The 17,910-nt window shown below is 40.1% G+C and overlaps 1 protein-coding gene across 2 annotated transcripts in view; it reads left to right on the top strand.

Annotated features, from left to right (window-relative positions):
• Nucleotides 1-17,910, top strand: part of SNX25 (sorting nexin 25) — a 108,610-nt gene that overhangs the window by 78,759 nt on the left and 11,941 nt on the right. Inside the window, exons 8-14 of one of the 2 annotated variants that reach the window (XM_060001143.1) lie at nt 874-1,005; nt 3,247-3,519; nt 6,462-6,626; nt 9,681-9,812; nt 11,135-11,251; nt 12,855-12,995; nt 15,507-15,620. In XM_060001143.1, the coding sequence (XP_059857126.1) occupies nt 874-1,005; nt 3,247-3,519; nt 6,462-6,626; nt 9,681-9,812; nt 11,135-11,251; nt 12,855-12,995; nt 15,507-15,620 (1,074 nt within the window). The remainder of the gene's footprint in view (nt 1-873; nt 1,006-3,246; nt 3,520-6,461; nt 6,627-9,680; nt 9,813-11,134; nt 11,252-12,854; nt 12,996-15,506; nt 15,621-17,910) is intronic. The other variant, XM_060001144.1, reaches the window with a different exon arrangement.

Genomic DNA, 17,910 nt, shown 5'->3' with positions numbered 1-17,910 from the left:
ATATGCACTTGATTTTAGAAAGATCTTAACTGGTAACATTTCTGAAATTTTTCCAATTGCCACAATATTAATTTTAAAAATCTTAAATGTAAGTTTTCTTTTCATTGCAGTATTCATAGACATCATTTTTATTACTAATTAATAACTAAGGATATAGGAGTTAAACTTCTAAATTAATTTGAGGCATTTCTCCTAGTTGAGTCATGAATTATGATGAAGCTCATCTGCTGTCCATACTCAAGATTGATCTCACTGTGTCTTCAGATAGTGGTTTTTCTTTTCTGTAAGCATTCAAAATAGTAAACAAAGGAGTAATTGTGATACATCTCTACAATAGTTTTATGGGCCAATTAAAATGCATACAAAAGATTTTTTTAAATGAATGTGATATTATAAACAAAAAGACAAGGTATGAAATCATTTGTAGATTTCCTCAGCTATATGAAAATAGGATGGAAAGCAAAAATGCCAAATTATTAGGCTCCAGCTTCCTGGTCTTTTATATATTTCTCTTCACTTTTTCTATTATTGGCATGATTGCTTTTAGCAATACATCCCATAAGGCAGGGATTTTTGTCTGTTTCATTTCCTAGAAATGTGCCTGATACAGAGTAGATGCCAAATAAATCTTTTGCTGAATGAATGAATGATTAATAGAAAATTGGTATTTATTGAATATGTGCATTTTGAATATTCAGTAAACTTTTTAAATTTAAAATTTAGGAAGGTGAGAGAAGTACTCTATTACATTGACTATGAACTTAGAAAATGAGACATGTTTTCCTGAATGTAGAAAGTAATCCATTGGAAGTTAAAGCAAACTGATATTTAAAATTTGATTTTTAAAAACTTTCTCTTAAATTTCCTTCATAGATTCTTCAATTCGAAGATATCTTGGCCAATGCTTCCTACCGAGAGCACTTTCGAACGTACATGGAAAGGATGGACAAGAGAGCTCTGATTAGCTTTTGGGAGTCTGTGGAATATTTAAAGAACGCTCACAAGGTAGGATATATAGGCCCAAAGGAATATTAATCACTAGCTGATGAAAACTTGTATGTTAGGCAGTATGTCTGTGTTTCTTAATCAAGCTGTAAGATAAGATACATTAAAAGAATACTTTAAACCAAATATATCATCGGCATTATGTTCTAGCCCATAATGGTAAATAGAATTAGATTTCATTTTTACAAAAAGTGCTTTTGAATGTGTAGTCAAGGAAAAAAGATTTACAAATATTCCCAATTATTGAATTTAGTTTCAGGTAGTTATTTTTTAACCCATTATAAAAAAGGCATATACTTATTACCCACATGGCTGTTACAATAAATTTGGTCTTATCACCTATACTTCAATCTCATAACCTTGTTATTTTTAATATCATAATGTGCACATTTTACACAACTGTCCTCCTTTAATTTAAAATATGATTGTGTTAAGCAAGACAAAAAATAATTTTTGGTCACAGATGCCTATTACAGCACAAAGCCCAACAATAAGCATTGTGTTTTGCACTTGGCAAGTTCTCGACATATATTTAAGAGTTAAATTGAAGAGTGTGAAATATATGTGTGTGTGTGTGTATATATATATATATATATATGTCTAAAAACATAACAATATGTACAACATATATAATACATGCATTTTTAGAGGCTTATTTATTTTTAACATTTTTATTAGAGTGTAATTGCTTTACAACGGTGTGTTAGTTTCTGCTTTAAAACAAAGTGAATCAGGTATACATGTATATATATATCCCCATATCTCCTCCCTCTTGCGTCTCCCTCCCACCCTCCCTATCCCACCCCTCTAGGTGGTCACAAAGCACCGAGCTGATCTCCCTGTGCTATGTGGCTGCTTCCCACTAGCTAGCTATTTTACATTTGGTAGTGTATGTATGTCCATGCCACTCTTGAGAGGCTTATTAAAGTAAGCATAAACAGCACTGTGTACATTAAATTACTCATTTGCACTTCATATGAATGTTGCTAGGGCTGAATACCAACTTAAAATACATCATAAATTACAGACTACTTTGGTTAAGAAACTAAATCCAGTCTCATAGTATTTTTAAATCTTCTTAGGAATGTCTTTCATTGTTCATTTATAAGCCACAAATTACCTCATTTTACTCAATATTATATTTGCCAACTTTATTACATATTTTATTTACCAGACTTGACTACAAGCTTGACTTTTGGCTGCTCTCAGAGGAATATTGAAAAGAGCAATCTAAAAAATTGTCCTAAACTACTGAAAACGAGTTGAAAAATGTCAATGCAATAAGAGGATATAGCTTCCTCAAATAGCTGTATTTTGACCTAGCAACACTGATTTGGATGTAAAACTTCCGGATTGTTTGTTGTATTCATAATATCCGTTAAGTCGTTTGTCTTCATTTTTTGCTACCGTCGAAGACTTTTCATAACATTTCTAGAGTTAATAAGTTGTCCATAGTGGCAATGTAAAGGTTATGTTAATGAGATGTTTGCACTTCCGAATTAGGCTTAGTACACTTAGGCGGAGACCTTAAGACCAAGCTGTGTAATACAAGCTTGATTACAATGTAGTAAGTCATCATTCTGAAGAATATTTCTCTTGCTTTCTTTAATTATACAATTATTATTTTTGTGGTACGCGGGCCTCTCACTGTTGTGGCCTCTCCCGTTGCGGAGCACAGGCTCCGGACGCACAGGCTCAGCGGCCATGGCTCACGGGCCCAGCCGCTCCGCAGCATGTGGGATCTTCCCGGACCAGGGCACGAACCCGCGTCCCCTGCGTCGGCAGGCGGACTCTCAACCACTGCGCCACCAGGGAAGCCCTAATTATACAATTATTATATTGACTTTCTTCTGGAGTGAGAAGTTGGCATTTCTAATTATTTTTACTGGATGAAAAAGTCATACTGAATTTAGCTGATCGATTGTATTCCTGTGGAACTGAGATTTATGAGAAGGAATCCACTGCAAGAAGAGAACTGTTCTCATTCTTATTTTTTTCCTTCCAGCATTAAAAAGAAATTACATTTGTTAACTGTTCAACGTAAAGTGTTCCTTTTAGGGAACCAGTTGTTTTTTCAGGGTCTGACACTCACCCCTTGGCCCTGAATGTGCCCACAAAAGCCTTTGCACACTCATCCTACATTCTACATGTCTCCCTTCCACCTTTAAAATGCAGATAATTCAGAAGAAAATAGTTTTTCTCAGAGATGGTATTACTTTCTTCATCTTCCTGTCTTTTCAGAACGAAATTCCACAATTAGTTGGTGAAATTTACCAGAATTTCTTCGTGGAGAGCAAAGAAATATCTGTGGAAAAATCACTTTACAAAGAAATCCAGCAGTGTCTTGTAGGAAATAAAGGAATCGAAGTGTTCTGCAAAATCCAGGGAGACGTTTATGAGATGCTGAAGGATAGATATTACCCTTCATTTATTGTCAGTGATCTGTATGAGAAATTGATGATAAAAGAGGAAGAAAAGCATGTCTCCCAGTTGATTTCCAACAAGGATGAAATGGTGAGTCATGTTTAACTTTCTGCTCCCTTTTGAGTGGATAAGCTTTGAATATGATTATGTGGGTGCAGATTTTGTGAGCCAGATTTGGTGTGCACCTTTATCTTTCGGCATACAGCACTTTTTTTTTTTTAACATCTTTATTGGAGTATAATTGCTTTACAATGTTGTGTTAGTTTCTGCTGTATAACAAAGTGAATCAGCTATACCTATACATATATCCCCATATCCCCTCCGTCTTGCGTCTCCCTCCCACCCGTCTAGGTGGTCACAAAGCACCGAGCTGTGCTATGTGGCTGCTTCCTACTAGCTATCTGTTTTACGTTTGGTAGTGTATACATGTCCTTGCCATTCTCTCACTTTGTCCCAGCGTACCCTTTCCCCTCCCTGTGTCCTCAAGTCCATTCTCTGCATCTTAGCATACAGCACTTTAAGTGGAACTTTAAGTTGAATTTCCTTGTTGCTTCTCGTCCTCACTTCTGTCTTTGTCCTTCTGACCAGCTGAGTACCACCAGCCGCTGCTGAGTCAGAGACCGCCCCCTGCTCTGTCTGCCTGAGACACAGCTGGGTTTGACTCCTGAAAAGTGAGGGCAGAAAATCTGTGGGGTGGGACATTTGTGACCAAGTAAGAGAATCATTAGCACAACAGTCCAGCTGGAGAACAGACAAAAAGGATGGGGAAGAAATGAGGAGAGGTAGAGGATGCAGGAGGAGTCTGCAGGAAATATTTTGGAGTTTAAAAAACATCAGATGAAATTAAGATGTTTTGAAAGAAACCTTGTCCAGCCATACCTGAAGTCTGATTTTCTTATAGTGTCCTAGGTCATTTTGGATAGCCCCAGTTGCCGTCTCCCTTTTACTACTAATGACCTATATGAGTTTGAGGGTTTTGAAGGTACAAAGGAAAAGTGTTTTAGAATCACCTTATATAGAAAGATTGTAATTTATCTTGGATTCTTTCTTTCTGTCCAGTTCACTGTATCTCAAGCCCTGAGGAATCAGGTACTTGTTCATGATGGTATTAGAAGCAGATGTCTCTGAACTGTTGGTAAATTCATTCATTCAGACTTTTGAAAAAAAGTTTTGTTACTTGGTTCTTTACATTTTCAGTGTATAAAACCACTGAACTAATTGGTCCAAAACTCGTTACTCCTTGCATTTTATTTTTAGGATAGCCCAGCTAAAACAAACCAATCTCTCTACCTCAGAAATTAAAATGGTTAATATTCAAATGTTGTGAAAAGTTTGTCCAAATCAATACCCAACAGATAAACTGAATAAGGACTTGAACTGACAGTTAATATGAAAGGTAATAAATAGTAAACAAACGTGAAAAAATGTGCATCTTCACCCAGCATTCAGAGCAGGGTGGTGTGTATCACTGATCTTTTGAAAGCTCCTACTCTTTGTTGCAGTAGTCCCACTTCTAGAAATTTATCCTATGAAAAGAACTAAAATGTAGGAAAAAAAAAAGTTTATGCACAGTGGAGTTTATTTTAGGTTTTGGGAAGGCAAAAAAGCAGAATCAACCCATAGCAATAGGGGTATGCCTCAGTATATTATCAATTCATAGAATACTATGCAGCCATAGCAGTTATAACTTGGAAGACTACAATACCCTCAAATATACAGCCTTGTATATTATGCGAAAAAGGCAGAATACCCTCTTGAATGTATACAAGGAGTAGGACGATGTCATAATATATATACTCATGGACAAGGATTAGAAAGAATATACAAAAATGCTTGGTGTTCTGGGATTATTAATACTTTATTTTTCTTTGAAAAATTTCTTTTACTGTTTGTTACAATTAATAAAAATCAGACGAAAAAAATCTGGAAGGAAGTTAAGGAGTAAATGAACCAGAAGACAGTTCTCAGCAGTTCTTTCCATGCTGTTGCTGCTCATGAATCTAATGACTAATATGCTATTTGCTGGTAATCTGTTCAGGTTTTTCCAAACTCTGTGGTCCTTTATGAATCTTAAGTCACTTTCAATGCTAACCATTTTACTTGTAAAATAATCTACCTGTTGATTAGTAAAAATAAGGACTGAGCAAAGTGTATACTGAAAATACTTTCACTAGTGGGAATTTGGGAATTCTATTTTAATGTATTCATAGGTTCTGAAGATTAAGACACGCACATCTTTTTTTAATTTATTTATTTTTATTTATTTATTATTTTTGGCTGTGTTGGGTCTTCATTGCTGTGCGCGGGCTTTCTCTAGTTGCGGCAAGTGGGGGCTACTCTTCGTTGCGGTGCGGTGGCTTCTCTTGTTGCGGAGCACAGGCCCTAGAGCACGGGGGCATCAGTAGATGCAGTGCATGGGCTCAGTAGTTGTGGCTCGTGGGCTCTAGAGCGCAGGCTCAGTAGCGCACGGGCTTATTTGCTCCGGGGCATGTGGGATCTTCCCGGACCAGGGCTCGAATCCGTGTCCCTTGCATTGGCAGGCAGATTCTCAACCACTGGGCCACCAGGGAAGCCCGGAAATTCTATTTTAAAGGGACACGCGTGAATTTTTCATAATATTCTTAGGAGCCCAAAAGGAAGCCAGGTCTTAGTGTTTTTTTGTCAAAATTTAGGCACAGAACATTTGGGTTGAGCTGGGAAGATAACTCAGTTGCCTTCCTTGTTCTGTGCAGGTTCCCTTGGGTATACCATTTGGGAAATAGTGGTGTGGCCTTTCGCTAGGCTATTAAATGTTTCTTTTTTTTCACTGCAATTCCAAATACCAGTTACTTTGATTCTAAATACTGGTCCTTTGCTTTTTCACTTAGCTGAGAAAAAACAGTCTACTTCTAGGCTTTCTACCATGGATTCGTAGTGGAATCCAGTGCTTTGGAGCAGTGTATTGTAATGATCTAGAACCTATACTATAGGTAATACTTAGGGAATATTCCACCACTATAAGATATGGTGGTTCATGTGACGTTTTCCCCCAGGACCCGGGAGGTGAGGCTGGTGAGGAATCTGTGGATGACGGCACCAGTCGGATTAATGAACAAACCAGTTTTGCTGTAAACAAACTACGAGAACTAAATGAGAAACTTGACTATAAGAGGCAAGCTCTAAATTCTATTCAAAATGCACCAAAACCTGACAAGAAGGTAACTCTTCTGCTTTCAAGGTTGTCTTTAAAAGTTTCCATTTTTCTAATTTGATAAATAGTAGTTTTCAGTTTATGTTGAGAAGTGTTTCTTTAAAAAGAATTTCAACTCTAAGATCCATTGGCTTTTTTTTGTTTTTTGTTTTTGTTTTTGCTTCTAGTATAGAATTAGCAAAGCATTTGTCTTTTATCTATTATGATTTGGGGTTCTTTCCCATCCTCAGCTGTAACTCTGTGTCTTTTGTCCGACTTGCCTACAGTGCCTTTGGGGAAGGGGCTGAGCTTCCCCTTGTGCCACAGTTGTTTCTGGAAGTGAGTTAACTCTGCAAGGACAGTCTTAATTTTTTTTCTTTTGAACACTGCAAGTACAACTTAGAGCACCTCACAGAATTATGCAAGAAATACATTGTTTCGCTAGAAACCAACAGAATTTGAAAGTTTAAAAAATGTAAACAGCATCTCACTGTGGTATTCCTCACACCCAAGGGGTGGTGTGGCTTTCTGCTTTGTGTTCATGCCTCTTTGGTGGAAAAAGGAGGCTTCCCTAATGTAGGGAGGAATGGCTGGCACTCCTTGCTTCCCCAAAGTGATCTCCTCTGGCCCTTTTCGAATGTGCGTTCAGAAGCCTGAGCGATGAGTAAGTGCAGGAGGCTGTGCTGGTCACCATGAAGAATCAGTGAAACAGAGTCTAACACCTGCCCTTGGGGAGCAAATGTGCTGACTGTGGAACTGAACATTACAACCCTTACTGATGATAAAATGCAGGATGTGCTTCCTGCAGGCTTTCTGAGGAGGGTCCTTGTGGGCTGCATGTTTAGGAGAGTTGAACATGCAGCCATGAGGCAAAGTTGAGGCAAAGCTACTGTCCTCAAACTACAGAGTTGCATAACCTTATAGGTTTTCTCATTAAAAGAGATCCAAGGAGACGGTGAGCACAGAATTTTTTAAAAATTATTTATTTTTTAAAATTGTAGCCAAGTATACATAACATAAAATTTACCTTGTGTACAGTTCACTGGCATTAAGTATGTTCACATTGTTATATAACCAGCACCATCCATCTCCCGAATTCCTTTTCGTCTTGCAAAACTGAAACTCTATACCCAGTAAACAGTAATTCCCCATCCCTTACCCCCAGTCCCTGGCAACCACCATTCTCCCTTTGCCTCTTACGAATTTAACTACTCTAAGTACCTCCTGTGAGCAGAATCATTCAGTGTTTGTCCTTTTGTGACTGGTTTGTTTCCCTTAGCATAACGTACTCAAGATTCATCCATATGGTAGCATGTGTCAGAATTTCATTCCTTTTTAAGGCTAATATTCAATTGCATGTATATACAACATTTTGTTTATTCATTTATCCATTGATGGACACTTGGTTTGCTTCCACATTTTGGCTATGGTAAGAAATGCTGCCTTGAACATGGATGTACAAATATCTCAAGACCCTGCTTTCACTTCTTTGGGGTATTGCTGGGTCATATGGTAGTTCTGTTTTAATTGTTTAGGAATCTCTGTATTGTTTTCCATAGTGACTGCACCGTTTTACCTTCTCACCAGCAGCACATAAGGGTTCCAGTTTCTCAGTATCCTTACTGGCACTTGTTACTTTCTGGGGGTTTTTTTGTTTTTTTTTTTTGTGGTATGCGGGCCTCTCACTGTTGCGGCCTCTCCCGTTGCGGAGCACAGGCTCTGGACGCGCAGGCTGAGCCTGCGTGCTCCGCAGCATGTGGGATCTTCCCGGACCATGGCATGAACCCGTGTCCCCTGCATCGGCAGGCGGACTCTCAACCACTGTGCCACCAGGGAAGCCCACTTTCTGTTTTTTGATAGCATTTGTTCTAATGGGTGTGAGGTGGTATCTCATTGTGGTTTTGATTTGCATTTCCCTAATGATTAGTAATGTTGAGCATCTTTTTATGTGCTTTTTGGCTATTTGTTTTCTCTGGAGAAATGTCTATTCAAGTACGTTGCCCATTTTTGAATCAGGTTGTTTTTTGTTGTTGAGTTTTAGGAGTTCTCTATATATTCTGGATATCAGCCCCCTATCAAATAAGTGATTTGCAAATATTTTCTCCCATTCTGTGAGCTGCCTTTTTACTGTGTTGATAGTGTTCTTTGCACAAAAGTTTTAAAAATTTATGCAGTCCATTTGGCCTGTATTTTCTCTTGTTGCCTGTACCTTTGGTGTCATAGCCAAGAACTCATTGCCAATCCTGTGTCATGAAACTCCTCCATATTTTCTTCTGAGAATTTAATAGTTTTAGCCTTACGAGTAGGTCTTTGATCTATTTTGAGTTAACCTTTGTATATGGTATTATGTAAGGGCCCAACTCCATTGTTTTGCATGTGGTGATGATCCAGTTTTCTCAACACCATTTGTGGAAAAGACTGTCCTTTCCCACTTATGGTCTTGGCACCCTTGTTGAAAATCATTTGATCATATATGCAAAGGTTTATTTCTTGGCTGTCTATTGTATTCCATTGGTATATGTCTGTCTTTATGCCAATGGCATACTGTTTTGATTAGTGTAGCTTTGCAGTAAATTTTGAAATCAGGAAGTGTAAGTCCTTCAACTTTGTGGTTCTTCTTCAAGATTGTTTTGGCTATTCAGTTTCCCTTGAGATTCCACATGAATTTTAGGATGGATTTTTCTATTTGTGCAAAAACATCATTGGAATTTTGATAGAGATTGTGTTGAAACTGTGGATTGCTTAGGGTAGCATTGAGTCTTAGCAATATTTAGTCTTCCAGTCCATGAACATGGGATGTCTTTCCATTTACTTATGTCTCCTTTAATTTCTTTCATCAGTGTTCTGTAGTTTTCATCATAGAAGTCTTTCACCTCCTTGCTTAAGTTCATTCCTAAGTATTTTATTATTTTTATGCTATTGTAAATGGAATTGTTTTCTTAATTTCCTTTTTGAATTGTTCATTGCTGGTGTATAGAAACACAGCTGATTTTTGTGTGTTGATTTTGTATCCTGCTACTTTGCTGAATTGCATAGCATTTTAGATGGTTTCATGACTCCCAGGATGTTTTTCCTGTGGCAGATTGTTTCTAAGTTGAAGGAGGAAATAATTCTAATAGAGAAAGAACGCACAGAACTTCAGCTGCACATGGCAAGAACAGATTGGTGGTGTGAGAACCTCGGTATGTGGAAAGCCTCCATCACCAGTGGAGAGGTAGGTTTGTCTGCTTTTCTTCCCAGTTTATTAGGTATTTATTTCCAAAGTTTAAGTTTGACTTTATCAGACAAGATTTTGTTCCAAATAATTAAGGTTGGGAATAGAAAACTTATATTCATTCTTCTAGACTGCATTGGTCTTGCCTTCCTCACCCCGTATTTTCACTCTGGTTCATGACTGGGAGCTGTTACTGGGTTGCCTGGTGTAGATCTGATCTCCCTCCACTTCAGACAGAAAGTTGTCCTTGTTCATTGGAATCATAAGCAACTTTCAGATAGGAACAATTAATGTCCTTGAATTACCAATTTACTTTTCCACTGAGGGTTGAAATAAAATGGAAAGCACTGCTTGAAATTTGGAGATGAAGAATTTTAAATGTGTTTCTGATTGATCCGTCCTGCTGACTTCAGTGGCTCAAATGTCAATAGCTCTCAGATCTTTAATAATGAATATGTTTTCCCTTGAAGTAGAAAATATTTTGCTATTCTCTGAGGGATATGGGACAATAGTTTTCAGAATACACTGTATCCCTTTTCTTTTGTCTGTAAAAATAATTTCATTTAAAGGAAAGATATTTGTATGCATTTACATTGTTAGTGTTGACAACTCCTTCCTTCCCACCTGCCCGACTGTCGAAACCTGGAGATGAAGGTCAGGTCCAGAGTACCTAGAGATGATGTTACTAAGTGAAGTAAGTCAGACAGAGAAAGACAAATATCATAATGATGTCAGTCATATGTAGAATCTAATTTTAAAAAATGATATAAATTAACTTATTTACAAAAGAAACAGACTCACAGATTTCTAAAAGAAACTTATGGTTACCGAAGGGGAAACATGGCGATGGGGCAGAGATAAAATAGGAGTTTGGGATGAACACACACACACTACTATATGTAAGATACATAACCAACAAAGACCTACTGTATAGCACAGGGAACTCTACTCAATATTCTGTAATAATCTATATGGGAAAACAATCTGAAAAAGAATGAATATATGTATATGTATAACTTTGCTGTACATCTGAAACTAACACAACATTGTAAATCAACTCTCCTCCAATAAAATTAATTTTAAAAAAAAGAGAAAGTCCGGTCCACCGTATAGCACACAAATGACAAGATCCTGAGTAAGTCATTGTGACTGTTTGGCCCCATCATTGCCTCAAATGGTTGGTCAAATACTCAGCTCCTGAGATTTGCAAGGGCCCACCTGCCCAACTTATGTGTCCATCCCTGCTTTTCCCGTCAACTCAGTGGCCTGACACTCTTACCGGGGGAAGGGCTTAGAATTCACAGTCTTAAATTCCCTTCTAGTTTAGGCAGCAACACCACGCATGTTCTCCAGGAGCCAGCCTGACAGCACACGTGTTGCGTGAGAGCTTACCAAGTGCCCTTAGTGTGTCTTTGGTGCTTGTTGAGCCTCCCTTTCAGGTGAGCTGCAGGGCCAGATACCTTTCTTGAGGGGAGGGGAGGGCAGTGGGGAGGGAAGGTTGCACAGAGCCTGGAATACCGTGTACAAACGCTTGGTCACCGCAGATGGAGTTGCCTCTGGGATGGACATCTAGGAAGGGGGGAGCTCAGGGGATGTGATGTCAAAAGGTAACAGGAGGCCGTTGGAGGGCAGAGAACACACATTCTGTCACCTTCTCACCTTTGCGTAGAGCTGCCTCTGACATTTCACAGTTTATTATAACTATCTTCCAAAGGCAAATACTGAGGGAGGGAGGAGAGGAGGAAAAACCCTCACGAGGCCCTTTGCCCTGGTGATCAGCTATCGCTCAGGGGCTTGCCGCAACCTTGGTTCCCGAAAAGATAACGGAAATGGACCCAGAGGGGTCACCTGACTGCCGAGAGTTCACGAAGCAGCCCCGTGTGCGAACCTGTGGAGGATGTGTTTGCCTCGTGCCAGCCTCCCTGGAGCTCTGAGAAGGCTGAGCCGCCGTGAGCTGTGTGCTCGCCTCCACCCCCCGTCCTCACAGGGGCACGGCGATCCTACCTGGTGGGGCTCAGCCGGTGCTAGGCAAGTTCGCTGTCTCCTTCCCTTGCCTTTCTGTTGATTCTTCGTCTCTAATTTCGGTTCATGACACTAATTCAAGCTTAGATTCAATGTATTTCCTTTTTGTTTCTTCTCTCATCCATTTACATGAAGAGCAATGGTGGCTATTCTGAATTATGACAGGGTGTGTGTGTAAGTGTTTAAGAATTACCTTAAGTTGGGAGGTAGGGGAAATTAGGTCTCCCAATGTGAAATTTCTCGAAAATGGAAATCACAGCTTGTGGAATCCTGTATTAAACTGGGGAAACCCTCATCCTTCTCTGAGAGAGGTTTTGGTCTCTCACACCTGTTCGCTTCCTGTTAATTTGCTTTTTCAAGGAAACCCAGTTAGGATGTTAAGTCTGCTATGTTAGTTTTCTTTTGCTGCACAACAAATTACCACACATTTCATGGCTCAAAACATCACCCATTTATTAGCTCACAGTTGTGTAGGTTGAAAGCCCAGCGCTGTCTGACTGTGTTCTCTGCATCGTAAGGCTGAAATCAGGTTGTTGGCCAGACTGAGTTCTTGTCTGGAGAATCTGGGGACAATCCACTTCCAGGTCCATTCAGGTCATTGGCAGGATTCAGTTCCTGGTGGTTGTGGGACTGAGGACTCTGTTCTTTTGCCGTCAGCACGATGTTGCTCTCAGTTCCTGGCAGCACTCCCAGACCCTTTCCGCATGGCCCTCTCCATCTTTACAGTGGCACATGTCAGACTTTTCTCGTGCTTCCTCTGATTCCTCTTCTGCTACTCGCCAGAGAAATCCCTCTGCTTTGAAAGGGCCCACATGGTTAGGATTAGGCCCTAGTTTAAGGTTGCTTGTCCATGTGACATGCCCTAACTGCCAGAATAGAACCCATCATTTTCAAGTCCTGGGGACTGTGTGGGGCATACACGCCAGGGAGAGGGAGATCCTGGGGGACACTTAAACGTCTTGCCTACCGTATCGCTCACTGTGCTTTTCGTTGCTGTTGTGTTCGTCTGTTTTTTCCAAGGTTACAGAAGAGAATGGTGAACAAATGCCCTGTTACTTTGTCATGGTAAGCTTACAAGAAGTTGGAGGAGTTGAAACTAAGAACTGGACAGTCCCCAGAAGGCTCAGTGAGTTTCAGAATTTACACCGGAAACTTAGTGAGGTATGAATTCTTGTGAACACAGATTTAGAATAACTGAAGAAGAGATTTAAGAGCTCATTTCAATTTTTACACACAAAGAAACGGATTCATCTTTCTCCTTTGCTGTTGATACTGGCAAAGTGGCATTTTCAGCTTGACGTTTAGAAATTTACTTGAAGATCAACCATCTAGTCTAGTCTAAATCCTTCAGGATAGATAATTGTCTGACCTCCGTTGTATCCCCCAGAACCCCAGAGCTGGAGGAGAGCTGGGGAGCATCGATGGCCATTGGTTTCAGAGCTGCCAGTTGTGACCCACTGCGGGTAGTGAGATCAGTTCTGGGTTCCAGCAATAGAAAGAGGATAGAATATATTGCATTTCATCACATAAAGGAATTGAATCAGTAGAGTGCGATGGTTGAGAGCACAGACTCTGCAGTGTAGCTCCACCGTATAGCACACAAATGACAAGTTTGGATCCAGTTTTGATCCTCGCTTTACTATTTACCAGCTCTGTGACCTGGACCTGTCACTCTATCTCTTTATACCTCTTTTTATTAATATCTGTATTCTGATATTAATAATGCCTTCCTTACCTATCTCACAGAGCTGTTGTAAGAATGAAGGGAATAAGCGTGTACAGAGCATTTAGAAGAACATGCTGCACATAGTAAACATTATTTGTTTTTATTAGTAGTAGTTACAGTAGTAGTAGTAATGAGCACTGTTTCATGGTACTTTTGCTTCGGTTTTATGGGTGTGTATATTATAAGTATGGGTGTGTATATTGCATATATGGATGTGTGTATGTCTGGGTGTGTGTATTGTATGTCTGGGTGTGTATAAGTATGGGTGTGTATATTGCATATATGGATGTGTGTATGTCTGGGTGTGTGTATTGTATGTCTGGGTGTGTATACTTTTGGGTGTGTGTACTGTTATGTCTAGGTGTGTGTACTATATAATATATGGATGCATGTATCTGCATGTGCATTGTGGGTTGCAATGTGGTATGTATTTCCTACTGTGGATTTTAGTTTAAAATGTTTGAAAGCTACTAATCTAGGTCAGTTCTTTTATCTGATAGATGAGGGAACGTGATCCCAGAGAGTTTAACTGACTCGTAGTAGGATGTATACATAACGGCCAAACCAGGACTAGAATCCAGGTTGTCTTAGTTTCCATTCACGATTTTCCCATTTTTCTCAGGAGTTGCATCTTCTCTAACTCTCCATCTACTGGAGCTAATTGCCCTTTACCCCAGCAATTAAAGCGTTCTTCAGTTGTTTCTACCTTCATTTAAGTCCATTTTTCTCTTGCTCAGAATGAACTGATGCTGGTAAAACCCTACGGTCACCTCTCAGACCCTTCTTTTGCAAAGGAAATATGTCTGTTTCCTTTCACCTTTTCTTCTAGGGTGATTTTTTAAAAACACTTTTAATCAGTAATTTCTATCAAGAACAATTGCTCTGAAGCGTTAGAGGAAACAAGCCTTATAAAATTTCACGTCTGTCCTTTTGTCTCATTATATTTCTTCCTCTGTGGCCTGATTCCTGGGTTCTTCTCTCACCTTTGGCATTTCGTATTGTGTGAGTTTTTTTCTTTTCTTACTTACTTTCTTTTTTTTGGAGTTTCCATTTTTTGAAAGAACTCTTCCTGTTGACAGCTGTGATAGGTCCCTGTTGGGGCTGCTGTGACCCTGAAAACAGTAGGAGGGAAGGCCGTTGCAGGCACTCTGTGCTCACTTACTTTTCAGCACCAGTGATCTAGTCAGCATATTCCAGTGGCCCCAGTGCCTTAGTGAAGAGGCAGCGTCTGGAGCATTTGGAACCCACTGTCCTCCCGGCGTCTGAGGGGCAGGCTGCAGAGTCCTGCGGGCACTGAGACCAGACTTGATGGCCAAATGGATGTGGGTTTCAGCCCCGATCCTCAGTTGTCCCATATGTAAAGTAGGGGTGACTCAGAGCCGTTACACACACCCAGCCTCTAGCACAGTGCCTGGCAAAATGCAGGATTTAATCCACAGAGGGAAGTTTATTATCTGTTAACATACTTTATTATTATTAATATATTTACATTCTGCAGTTTGCCCTTGAAAGGCAGTGATAAAGCTACAACCTGAGTTATTCTTTCTCTCCATGGTCTTCTTTTGTCAACCCTGATAACTTTTACAGAGATGTTGTAAACAGAGCACATTCTAAGAGAAAAGTTCTTGCTGGGAGCCACGTGTCCGTACCCCACACACTGTGCTCCGTGCCTGTGGTGCAGACCCACCTTCCCAGCCCAGCTCCACAATTTCCAGCTTCCAGGCGTTTGTAAGTCCAGGGACAGGCGTTAGCTTTTTTCGTCACATGTCCTGTTCCTCCGGATTCCTTGAGCCTGGTTAGAACAGGGAGGTTTTCAAGGTCTTCAGTCTCAGAGGAACCTAGTATAGGAAGAGGATACTCGGTTTGTTCTTATTAAAAATCTAAAATTTTTTTAAAGATTTAAATGTAATTTCAATATACTAACATTTAATTTTTTTCCCTCACAGTGTTTCCCTTCTTTAAAAAAAGTCCAGTTGCCTTCTCTTAGCAAGCTGCCTTTCAAATCTGTAGATCAAAAGTTTATGGAAAAGTCAAAGAATCAATTAAATAAGTTTTTACAGGTAAGCAAACTTTCTGGATATGGGAGGAAAATTAGTTATTTGGGGGTTATTGGGGGTTGAACCGTCATCATTCTCAGAGTTTGCCTGTTTGCTTCCTGTTCTCACAGGTCAGGACAGATCCTCAAAATATCTTTGGTTTTGGGTTCTGGGGTTTGTTTTTTGGTGATATATGTATGTATATATGTGTATATATATGTATACTCTACAGACAGAAAATGCAGATACCATGTGTACGGCTTTCTCCAGTTTCACAAACTGGACACACCCTCATAACTAGCACCTAGTCCCAGAGACAGAGTGTCACCAGTCCCGCCAGCGTCACCACAGGTGACCGTGGTCCCAACTCACGACCACGCGCTTACAGCTGGTTTTGAACTTCACATGAGTGGAGTCACAGGGCGTGGACCCCCTTCACTCAGGATCGTGGGCCTGAGGTCCTCCCATAGGGCTATTTTAGTTGCAGACCGTTCTTTGATTTCATTTTTGTTCTCGTTTTCATTGTTGAATGGGCTTCTCCTGGCGTGAAACCCCTGCAGTCTGTTCGTGCTCTTGTTGATGGGCGTTGGGAGAGTTTCCAGGTGGAGGCTATTAATAAGCTGTCAGTGCTTGTCTTTCGGTGAATAGCTGCTGGGGAATCCCTAGGCATTTGGGGTTTTCAGTTTTTGTGAGTGGTCATAGCGGTTTGTACACTCTCACCAGCGGCATGCAGGCTTCTGTTCACTCCACACTGGACGGTTTCTTTTGTGAAGTTAAAGTTGTGTCTGCTCTTCTGTCGTGTTGCCTGTCTTTTCCATATCGCTTTGCAGGAGTTTCGTGTGTGTTTTGGATGTGCATCTCTTGTCAGAGCAGATGTGCTGTGGCTATCTTCTTTCTGTGGGTTGCCTTTTCAGTCTCTTAATGAGCATAAGTTCTCAATTTTAATTTAGTCCAATTTATCCATTTTTTTTCCTTTTGTGGTGAATGCCTTTTGTGCTTGTGGAGAAATCCTTGCCTACTGCAAGGTTCTAAAGATAGTTTCCTTATTTCCTCTAAACGCACAACTGGTTTCTTTCACTCTGTCTTTAGAACATAAGACCGAACAAAGGTATACTGTCTCCAGTAGCAAACCACTATTTATTTTTTCCTTAGGTGGGGCCTCTGTATTCAGGGTCTAGTTAAGTTGCTCACACCACGGCCCCCAAAGCCCGTATAGTTCTCAGGGGGCATGGACCTTTGCCTTGTGAAACACTTTTTGCCAGTGCAGTAGTAGCTAGAAGTCCTGAGACTTAATAACGGATGTTGCCAAATTCTTAGTAAAGGTTATGTTATATTCAGTTGGACCAGGGTGTGAATCATAGTAAAAGTAGGTACATTTTAGCTAGAGTTCCCTTGCAAGTGTTCCTAACTATTTTTCTCTCATATATTCATCTCTCTCTAAATATATATGTATTTTTTATAAATATATAAATGTGTGTGTGTGTGTGTGTGTATATATATATATGTGTGTGTGTATATGTATATATTTCCCTCAGGAAATAAAATAATTGTACCTTTGAAAAACTTTCCGAGTTTAATTATGGCAGAACTGGGATAGAGAATCATTAATGTTTAAATGCTATTACAGGAGAGAATTTAAAACTGAAATATTACCATCTCGTTGCTGATTCAGAACATCTAGGAAATATTAAACCCACTCAAGCATTGTACCTGATTAAATTGTTCAGATGAACTAAAGGTCTTGTTTGTGAAACGAATATGTATTATTCAAAATCCAAGCTTGTGAAGCCCCACGTGTGTAGCTCTGGGATCTTGCAGCTGATGCTTCCGTTTCCTTCCAGCCTCTGCTGTTGGGGGAGGGAGGGTCTCGGGTTGTCTGGCGCTTCCAGCCCTTCAGCTGCCTTTCCAGTTGTGCTGCAGAGACCGGGGTGCCCCCTGCACTTTTGGGCATGCAGGGAGGGGTCACTTGTGCCCCTGTTGGGTTGCTGGTGATGGAAATGGGTTAGTGATTCCTGCCCTGGTGCCAAGAGAAGCATGTGCTCTGTGCTGCCAGTAGGTGGCGTGGGTGAGGCTGGGGGCGGGGACCATCTGCCTGAAGAGGTGGAAGGGGCATCTCAAGGGGCCATTTGTCTTTTGATCAAGAGGACTGTAAGTCAGAAAGTAATGGTTTAAATTGCTTTTCATTTCCTCAAAGACTTCATGTGAAAGTGCTCACTATTTAATAACTTTAGGTAGATTACACAGCAGACTGAAGTTTCAAAATATCATCCCACCAGCTGCAGACAGGAAAAGCAAGATGCAAAAGGTTTAGTCT

Source organism: Delphinus delphis, chromosome 21, assembly GCF_949987515.2.
Source record: "Delphinus delphis chromosome 21, mDelDel1.2, whole genome shotgun sequence".
NCBI classification, from domain to species: Eukaryota; Metazoa; Chordata; class Mammalia; order Artiodactyla; family Delphinidae; genus Delphinus; species Delphinus delphis.
The sequence above is the reverse complement of the archived record's forward strand: the minus strand, read 5'-3'. Positions and strand labels throughout refer to the sequence as shown.